This window comes from Sebastes umbrosus, chromosome 14 (genome assembly GCF_015220745.1).
Source record: "Sebastes umbrosus isolate fSebUmb1 chromosome 14, fSebUmb1.pri, whole genome shotgun sequence".
Classification (NCBI taxonomy): domain Eukaryota; kingdom Metazoa; phylum Chordata; class Actinopteri; order Perciformes; family Sebastidae; genus Sebastes; species Sebastes umbrosus.
Window position 1 is genome coordinate 2,773,945 of NC_051282.1, and position 10,357 is coordinate 2,784,301.

Below are 10,357 nucleotides of genomic sequence, written 5' to 3' on the forward strand. Positions count from 1 at the left end.
CATCATCTAGTCACGCAGTGCAGCCGGAGCTGCGGTGCGTCAGTTTGTAACGTTACATCCTGATCCTGATCCTCGGTGCAGCATCCCCCCGGACACCGGCCCTCTCTCCCCCCCAGCCTCAGCCACCCTCTGACGTCGGGCTGCTCGTCTACAGTGTGCAGGACCGTGTCATCGGAGGAGAAGATGGGTCACGCATTGCTGTGAACCAGCCTGTTGTCCTGCTCGTGTAACGCGGTGTTGTTAAACAAGGCTCTCGGCCTGGACAGTGGAGGAGCTCAGGATGATGTCCTCTTACTACCACCCTGCAAAGGAAGCAGACATGGCGGCCATGACGGAGCCACTCTGCCTGGAGAGAGGTAACCGTAGTAGCAGCTTCACCAACACCACCTCTGCATCAGTAGGTCAGGCTCCGGGCCTGCTGGCAAACCTGGGCTTCACTTAAAGCACGGCACGGCACGGCACGGCACGGTGGTTCTTTGTCTTCAGTGACTCATTAATGGCAACAATAGCGGCGTCGTGCTCATTTAAATACTCCGTTAGTGCTGTATGTGTCGCAGTTACTCGTCCTACGTTATAATATTACAAAGGGCTCGGCCTGTCCAGCCTGGTGTGCTCCATCTTTAACTATCTGTACTTCGAGTGACGGGTGAAGTGTTATCATACAATAATATTAATATAGCATCACGGAGCTGTCTGAATTACCGTCACCGTGCAGCGCGAGCTGATGTGGTGAGCCGGTGCGGTCAAGCTGCCGCTCGACTAAAAGCCGTGTTCCTCATTGTTGGTCAGAATGCAGGTGGAGGCTGTTTATAGTGTTTATAATATGAGTCCTGTGTCGCCAGCAGGTAGGGAGGTGTGGCCGCGTGCCTGACCTTATAACCACGCATTTAATGAATGAACACCCGAGGGTGGCTCAGGAGAGCAGCAGAGCAGTAGCAGCAGCAGGAGGGCTTAATGTTAAAAGCTGTTCTTCAATGAGTCCAACGCAAGACAGGCCTTCATGGTTAGGTAGAAGTAGGGATGTCACGATACCACAAATCTAGTAGTCGATACCAATACAAGTGAATTTCCACGATTCTCGATACCCAATTTGATACCATGGTAAAAAAAAAAACAAAAGGAAAATGAGACTTTATTCCTCAGGTATAGCTCAATGACACACACACACACACACACTCTCTCTATATATATATATACATCCTCAGATTGCAAGCTGTAGTGTAAATTCACTGACTTGGTGACAGACCACTAGACCATTAAATATTTATTTAAAATGCTAATGTTGTATTTTGATGACAATAAAAAAAAAAACACCACTTTTCTGAGATTTAGCAATAAACAACAAAGATAGAAATTCAGTTCATTTAATTTTTTTCCCCAGGAGTGAGTCCTCTTCTCAAACAAATTAATAAAGGATCTCTGATCAGTTTTTCAGTTCAGTTATTTCCACATGAACATAAAGGATCTCTGAAAAAGTAAACAAACCCAACATCTCGACGGTGCTGTTGTGTTTGGGTCAAACTCTGACACACAGAGAGCAGAGGACAGAAGCCTTCAGAGAGTTACTTGCCAAACGGAAAATCTACCCGCATTTGGCTCTTGTTAATTTCGGCCCTTGATTACAGACATCGTAGGGTATCTTCGGTACTGTAGAAAAAGAGTACGTCACGTTTTTAGAATTTTGGCATCGACTTGGTACCGAAGTATCGTTTTTAGTGCCATCCCTAGGTAGAAGCCACCTCAATATGCCATACATAGTTGTTTCTATTGTGCTGTATTGGTTATTACTAAATTAATTCGCAGGTAATCAAATTACTTCAAGATAATTGCGTAACATAGTGATCATAATTGCCACACAGTGAACCCGGAGCCTGTGGTGCCTCCTGCTTTGCCCTGTTGATAACCCAGCCTTGTGTGTGTGTTAGATGTGTGCAGAGTGATCGAGCTGCTGGACCGGCTGCAGCGGAGCGGTGAGCTGCCTCCTCCCAAACTGCAGGCCCTGCAGAGAGTCCTACAGAGCAAGTTCTGTGCTGCCATCCGAGAGGTACGGACGGGGAAGTCTCATCTCAAGCCCATTTGTTGTTTCCACATCCTACTAGTATCACCCCCCCGGGGGGGGGGTGATACTAGTAGGACAGATCTTGTGGCTGTCATCAGCAAATTCAATCTTCTCAGTTGTCATCACATGAACTAGATGTGGATCAGTCCTACTGTAATAGCAGGTGGTCATATAGTATCTGGGGAGCGATGGGGAAATCTGTTCTAATACATCTTTCACACCAATGACCAGGGTTATCTGACCCGTGTTCTACCCTCCTTTTGTCAGTTCAATCCAAACCAGTCAACACGGGTTAACCCTGGTCAGGACAGGTCAGATACAATCTGAATCTTGCAAGTATATTTGGAAAATTAAAAAAGTTTAAACGATACAAATAGAACATGCGAAAACATGCTTTAAAAACAGATGTGCTCACAGCTGGCGGTACCGCGAGGCGGTCGGCTACACGGTGTGTTTCTGTGTAAGGTTACGACGGATGCCTCTCATTCAGCAGCCTTGTTATAATGTTGGCATACACTACGTCGTCCCTCACCGTCCCGGGCAATTGCCGCTTTATTTTTTTCTTCCTAACCACGGAAGGCCAGGAGCTCCCACACCTCAAAGTCTCGCCACATCCACGTTGTTCAGCTTACCAGAGTTTTTTCAACCAATAACTGCAGAAAAAGATGATGGCAACATGACAAGAAGACATTCTGACTTAGACTTCGATAGAGGATTTTCACATTCATTTCAGAATTTAAGTTATTCAAATAAAGAATTTTGTAATGGGAATGTTTGTAACTTCTTACACGTATAAATCATTGCGGGTCGGTGTCTCTCTCACACTCGCGTGTGGCTACGCTGTTCCAACACAAACGACACGGAAGCACCAAAACCACAAAGTTATATCTAGTGAAGGCCGTCTGTTAAACACTGTCGACTCTTCCTGCGCCAGCCCCCCCGGACCGCGGACAGAAGACACAGGGGAGACTGTAGCTTTGGTCTCCAGTGCCGGTGTTTCTGCTGCTCTTCCTGCTTGCCTTCACTCACACACCACGCTCGTTCTCACTCCACCTCTCACGTGCATGCACGCACACTCCACACTGCAGAAGAGTTGGTTTAGCTCTGAGAATATCTAGTGAATGTACAGTGGACGTTTGTGCAGAAATAACTGCTGCAGCTCCTCCAGACCAACAGAGGTTTCCCGTGTCTTGTGAAGTGACGGAGCTCCAGAGCGAGAAACGTTATCGTCTCCGACAAAAACTCCGGTGTCTCCCCTGTTCCTTCTGACCACGGTCGGGAGGCTGAAGCTGGAAAACACAGTATCAGCATTGATTCATGGAGAGACCTTCGTCTGGTCAGCTAACATTACTGCCAAGCAGCTGAAATATAGAGTGATATTGTGCTTTTAGCTGATGTGTGTCGCCTCACTGTGTTGAGCGATGCTCGTTCATGTCTATGTAGAGCGAGCACAAGCGCGAGCAACAGGACGCTGACTTTCGTTGACTTAACGGCCACAGGTGTCGCTGTTAACAAGACATTTCTGATTCTTACAAACAGTCCCTTTAAGCGTGTCCTGACTCCAGCTCTCTGACATACCGACATGAGACTGATCTTCATCTTCTCTTCTCACTCTCACAAGTAGGATGTTGAATTGTTCCTTTAACCGTTAACGTCTTTGAAGCACCGTTGAGCCTACGTCTGTTAAGAAAACTCACACAGTAAAAGTCGGTAATCGTGGTAAAACTCTCGTCCACGAATATATGGCTGTTACTTAAAGGTCACCTATTATGCAAAATGCACTTTTCCATGTCTTTTAAACATCAATATCTGTCCCCAGTGTGTCTACAAGTCACCATAGTATCATAAAAGACTATCCTCTCTCTTTTTCTCCTGCTCCGTTTGTCCGGAAATGGGTGTCGAAAAATCACTTCGCAGCTTTTCCTTTCTCTTCTGACGTCATTAGAGAATTGCAAGCCATGGGTTGGTTGAACCAGAGAACGCGCAGCTAGGTGACCCCACCCCACAGCGCGTCACTCTGTGTAATCCACAACCGAACTTGACCAAAGTAGCTCCTACTGTTAGTCTGCAAGAACCAGCAGAACAGTCTTCATGTACTCCCATCATCTAAATATAACATGTTCTTTCACAAAGGCTTTATGTAATTACACTGTTTAAACAGGTGATATTTATATATTATATATATTTGATGTCATGCATGTAGAAGAGTACAGGTAGTAGTGACTGTAAGCAACACAACACATTTCTGTTTCACAGTCAAACTTTATTTGAGTAGACAGATGACAATATTAATTATACACAGCATTTGTAATCATCCCACCTGCAGTTATGTTGACATGGCTTTTTTGAACATTACAGCATGTAAACATGTTCTAGTGCAACATTAAAATACATCTATGAACCTGGAAATGAGCATAATATGAGACCTTTAAAGTGTCAACTTTTTGTCCTGGATGTTTGTAATATTTTCCATCACCTGTTGATCCAGTGTATATCACCGTATGCCCTGTTTCCCCTCAGGTATATGAGCAGCTATATGACACTCTGGACATTGTTGGAGGACCAGAGGTGCGAGCGCAGGCAACTGCCAAGGTACTACGCGCAAACTAAAAGAGTAGTTCACTAGTGCACAAGAGGAATTGAGACATTAGGCCCTATTTTAATTGCATTTTACCAATTTGACACAGCTTTGTGTGATACATTCTGTGATGTAACTGGAAATTAAAGGCACCTGAACTCTTTTCATAACCTGTGAAATAGACTTCTATTTTTTTATGCTGACCATACGTTTGACTTCCCGCCCAGGCAACAGTGGCGGCCTTTGCAGCCAGTGAGGGCCACGCCCACCCAAGGGTGGTGGAACTGCCCAAGACAGAAGAGGGTCTGGGTTTTAACATCATGGGGGGAAAAGAGCAGAACTCCCCCATCTACATCTCCAGAGTGATCCCCGGCGGTGTGGCCGACCGCCAAGGAGGGCTTAAGAGAGGAGACCAACTGCTGTCTGTCAACGGAGTGGTGAGAGGCTCACTGGCCCACTGACACACATTCTATAATGAAACTAACATGACAATATCCACGCTCTGTCAGCCAAATGCTCCACTTCTAGATGATTAATGTTAATAACTAGAGAATAAATATACAGCTGATATGCACTCTTTCACCAACCTCTTCTGATTCAAAGCTTCAAGTCTGTTGGACCTGTAAGCAGTGGACAGTGGAGGCCTACAGGTTAGAGAATCCGGCCCCTCCACCCTCCCACTCCATGGTGGAGTGAACTCCGTTTGTAGTCACACTCGCAGGTCAATGAAGCTCCCTCTTTAAGGTGGAGGGGATCAATACAGCGCAACAATCGAGCTACGTTTTGCTCCCATTCTAGAATATAAATATGATTATATAAAAGTAGAGAAGTCACAAGAAAATATAAATATTAAATATATAAAAACAGTGCAAATAATAATGCTGAAAAAAAGGATCTATGCAAATAATATAAATACATGCATTTATAAAAATGCAAGAATAGTGTAAAATAAGAATATTAGTTTAAATGTACTGTATAAATAAATGCAGTGTTAATGTTGTATATATATATATATATATATATATATATATATATAATCTAATGAGCATGTCTACCGTTTTGTAGTCCAGACAAGGGTTTATTTGATCTTAAATACAACCTGTTTACTTTATGTTGTTGACGTCTGTATGACAATAAAGTAGAATAAATTAATATTTTGAGTAGATTACAAGTAAATGTTTGTACCGGTAGTCGCATTGAACTGACATTGGATCGTGTTCCATGACGAACACAAAACGGCGTTGCACGTCGTCAGTAAGGGGAGCTGGTTAAGTCGGTATCGATGCAGGCTGCTCGCTGTTGGAGGGTTTTGTAACCCACTTCCACTCCCCAGTGAATTGGTTTGGAATGGCACTTAATATGGCAGACCCTCCACGTGAACACACAAAACAGAGTGGAAGTGGGTAGGGAGAGGGGTTAGAGCAGGGGTCAGCAACCTTTACTATCAAAAGAGCCATTTTAGGCAAAAAAAGAAAAAAAAAGAAAATCTGTCTGGAGCTGCAAAACATTGTAGCATTGTGATGAAGGTAATACAGTTTATAGTCTAAGTATATAGTATATAAGTCTAATGCAGTGAGGGCCAAAGAGACAATGTATGTACTATGGAGTATTAGGGCCACATTGAGGGAAAAAACATCTGAGATTTACAGAATAAAGTCATAATATTATGAGAAAAAAAGTCGTAATATTACGAGAATAAAGTCACAACTTAACGAGAAAAAAGTCATATTACGAGAAAAAAAAGAAAATAACACGTAAAATGACTAATTTATAATATAATGACTTTATTCTCATAATATTATGACTTTATACTCGAAATCTCAGATTTATCTTTTTTCCTCAATGTGGCCCTAATACTCCGTCGTACCGTCGTACCATAGACCAACAACAATGATAAATAAAAATGAAAATGTAAACAAAAAACAGTTATTAATTTCCATTTAATAAATCTACAGGGAGCCACTGGAGAGGAGCTAAAGAGACGCATGTGGCTCCGGAGCCGCATGTTGCTGACCTCTGGTGTAGGGGGTGGTTTGGAGTTGGGCCGATGTGTAACTGTGAATGTGATCAAGGCATTCCTGAAAAAGAGAGCATTGCTCTCAGTGAATCTCCCCTGAATAAAATAAAGCTAGAAAAAAAAGCATCCAGCAGTCATCTACGCTTCTGTGTCACTGCAGAGAGCTCGACCACTAGAGGGCGATATAGACCAGAAAATAGACACAGACAGTGGTTTATAGCTCGTTCCTCGTCATACACGGAGACATGATCACACGTTTGTGGGTGTGGGCAGTCTGCATGCACAGTCCGCTCTGTGTACACCCTCACTGAAATGTTATATTGTATGTTCTATGTGAGTATGAAGGGGAATTCCTGAAAATGGACAAAGGTGGCATTTAAGGGTCTCTTCTCACTTACCTTTGCTAAGTAACTTTATCTCACTGACCTCTTCTGGTTTTCAGCAGATTATTTTGGTTATATTTGACTATTCAAGGTAGAGCTGTTCATAATGATTGTTCAGTATTAGTGTTTATTGTCTTAACATGACAAAACAATTGTAGATATTGATCCACGGATCGATCTCCACCTGTCCACATTTCAAAATGTCCTTGGGCAACACACTGACATCCGGATGATCAGGCCAGCACTTTGTTCCTTGTGAATGAGAGGCAAATTGAAAAGCACTTTGGATAGAGGTGCTATATAAGTGCAGCCATTTACCCCTCACTCGTCTTGGGTGGATCGTATATCAGTATTAAAGGTCCCATATTATAAAATAAGTGAGATTTTCATTTTTTTTTTATTATAAAGCAGGCTTAAGTCCTATATAAATACTGTGAAAGTATCGAAACGCTCAATCCACAGGGAAATACACACAGCCCGTATTCAGAAACTCTGTATTTGAAACAAGCTGTCAGGATTTCTGTCCATTTGTGATGTCACAAATATACAATATTTAGACCCTTTACACAGATTTAAACGTAAACATTCTAAATGTTCTAAAAATTATTTCCTGTTGCAGTGTATGTGAATGTCACCAGCTGGCAGGAAGTACACATGGACCCAAGCTGTTGCCTAGCAACACAATTCTGTTGTAATTTTGTCGCGATTCCATCAAAATGCGGTAAAACGGAGCGTTTCAGACAGACGGTAAATACAGGCATATTCAGGCGACAGTATGAAGAAAATAAAGTTTTTTTTTAAACATTACAGCATGTAAACATGTTCTAATAGAAACACAAAATACAAGTATGATCCTGAAAATGAGCATGATATGGGACCTTTAAGGATGGATTGAAATCAGGAGGAGGTTTGAGACGCAGTTAAGTCAGATGTTGAAAAGGTGTGAATGCATCCATCTCTCCAAGATGCAGCAATACTGTGGAAATAGCCTCTAGAGAGCTAAAGTTACTACTCTCCCTCTTATTAAAATGACGTGAAAGAGCATCTCCAGATACAAGACACTTGATATTTAAGTGTAAATGGCGCCAAGACTGAACTTATATAGGTCTGTTTTTCTGATTGCATCATTTCAGAATTGTCAGTTTGTCATGTCAAAGCAAAGGTCTGTGGTTGATCATTTTTTGTGTCAATCAAAAGATGTTTTCCCGTCCAAAAAATCCACCTCTTGAATATTTAAAGTGGCTGCATGTCCGCGACACTACACGCAGCATCGTAGCTGCTAAGTTAACGCTCCCGGACGGTGAACTGGGGACTCCCGTCAACCAATATCTGTTGTGCTCCTGCAGCTGACACGAGGCACAAATCTTGTCGGTTAACGGTTAATAATCGGTTAACAAGGGTCGGTTATCGGTTAAGAAAATGTTTCAAAATTAGCATCCCTACTTTGGACTGGATTTTAACTTACAAGGCTTTCAACAAAAGTGCGTCTTGCTGTGCTGTCTAGAAGTCTGCTACAGCTAAGCTCACTGGTTCATTTCTCCTCTGTGCTAACAGGTGTGTTAATCAGTGAAATGAGCCGTTGTAGTGACTGGTTGGAACGGTACCCTACAGACCTTTGGCCCCTTATAGCATGTGGTCTGGTCTGAGACGCTTGTGTGTGTGTTGGTGTCCCTGCAGAGCGTTGAGGGGGAGCACCACGAGAAGGCCGTGGAGCTGCTGAAGGCCGCCCAGGGTTCGGTCAAGCTGGTGGTCCGCTACACCCCGAAGGTCCTGGAGGAGATGGAGGCTCGCTTTGAGAAGATGAGGAGCGCCCGAAGACGACAGCAGCACACCAGCTACTCGTGAGGCTGCTCGTTCGTTAGTCTGCACCCAGTCACCACTGTTAATAGATGTATGTATGTATGTATGGGTTCACACTGGGGGTACATCCCAATATCTCTTAATTGCATCCACGTTTCCCTCACTGGCGTCTTAGTCCCTCCCACCAGGGAAGCATGGAGAGACACAAGGAAACCATGCGAGGAGAGAGGAAACAAGGAAATATGTTTTAAGAGAAATGAGACGTCGTTTCCTCTGAAGTGTCACGTGAAGTGACGTCCGTTTCTGATGACTGAGCAGCAGCTGATTCAGTTCAATTCAATTTATTTTGATATAGCATCAAATCCTAATGGATATGTAATAGATGTGTGTGCAGAATAACCAACATAATAAAATGACAGATTACAGCATGGGCTTCAGCTCCCTACGATCCTGAATAGGACAGCAGTTACATTTACTGGATGGATGGATGGATGGATGGATGGATGTCCTTCTCATGGCATTGATGGAAAGGTTTGACACTAGGACACACAACTTGGTACTTAAGCTCATGTTTAGTGAGTGAACAACCAACCAAATGTACGTTGTTGAGGCCGTATGTCTGGCAGTTTTCGTAGCGCTGTTTACCGGCACGCAGCCTAACTCTCCGTCTCTCTTCCTGCAGATCTCTGGAGTCCAGGGGCTAGCTAATCCGACGCCTCCTTCCACCTCATCGTCCAACCCTCTCCGACTCTTCTGTTTCTAGCGGGAGGCAAGGCCGTAGATGAGAAGCAAAAAACCAAAGTAGCCTACCAACACCTGTTACCTGAACTTCTTCATGAAGCCAACGCTGCAGTTTAGGAATTTCTCCCGCCCCCTCCCCTTTCCCTATTTCTTAGAGAAATGTAGAGTAAGCTTGTTGTCAGACCATGCCTCCTGCAATTTCACCTTTCCAGTGTGAAATCATCCTCAGCATGCTATTACATAAGGGCAAGACATTCTCTTTTTAGTGTTTGGCTTAACTAGTGTTTTTATTCTCAAGTGGTTTTACTTTTGTATTCTCATGATGTGCACTACACTCCTCGGCGGTGTCCACTGTCTGCTGTTATTAGACCGCAGTAGCGGAGGAAACCTACAGCCTTCACCGCCTATGTCCCAGCTTAGAGGGCTAACCATTAGCATTATGAAGAACTACACTGGAATGAGTAGCTGGCAGGTTTCGTCTTTGTCAAAGTTATAAGATTTTTTTTTATTTATTTATTTATTTGTGTATTCATTGATTTGCATAATTATTCATGAAATAAAAGTCTGTGTAAGTTGAATGTTGTCAGATGGGTTTCGTTCTAAAGTCCTCCTTCAGTAGACACAGCTGAAGTTGGCTTTCTAAGAAATAAGGCGACATTTCAGGGAAGTATTTTTTGGCTTGGAATTTTCAATCCCACGACGTAGACATGACATTAAAGGTCCCATATTGTAAAAAAAGTGTCATTTTCATGTCTTTTATATTATAAAGCAGGTTTAAG

The 10,357-nt window shown here is 43.3% G+C and overlaps 1 protein-coding gene across 2 annotated transcripts; it reads left to right on the forward strand.

Annotated features, from left to right (window-relative positions):
* Positions 1-12: 12 nt before the first annotated feature.
* lin7b (lin-7 homolog B (C. elegans)) lies at positions 13-10,156 on the forward strand. 2 transcript variants are annotated; one of them, XM_037793126.1, is made up of 6 exons: positions 13-356; positions 1,926-2,044; positions 4,580-4,651; positions 4,865-5,074; positions 8,715-8,928; positions 9,520-10,156. In XM_037793126.1, exons 1-5 carry the CDS (start codon positions 281-283, stop codon positions 8,880-8,882), a joined length of 645 nt encoding a protein of 214 aa, XP_037649054.1. In that variant the 5' UTR covers positions 13-280; the 3' UTR covers positions 8,883-8,928; positions 9,520-10,156. The 2 variants fall into 2 exon arrangements, with proteins under 2 accessions (XP_037649054.1, XP_037649053.1); XM_037793125.1 differs by having other exon boundaries at positions 19-356; positions 8,715-8,878.
* The last annotated feature ends 201 nt before the right edge of the window (positions 10,157-10,357 follow it).

Excerpts from the sequence above, each read along its gene's own strand:
- lin7b (XM_037793125.1), top strand. The coding sequence starts at position 281 with ATGATGTCCTCTTACTACCACCCTGCAAAGGAAGCAGACATGGCGGCC. Across the intron at positions 2,045-4,579 it reads TCTGTGCTGCCATCCGAGAG|GTATATGAGCAGCTATATGA; the intron begins GTACGGACGGGG and ends GTTTCCCCTCAG. Across the intron at positions 4,652-4,864 it reads GAGCGCAGGCAACTGCCAAG|GCAACAGTGGCGGCCTTTGC; the intron begins GTACTACGCGCA and ends CTTCCCGCCCAG.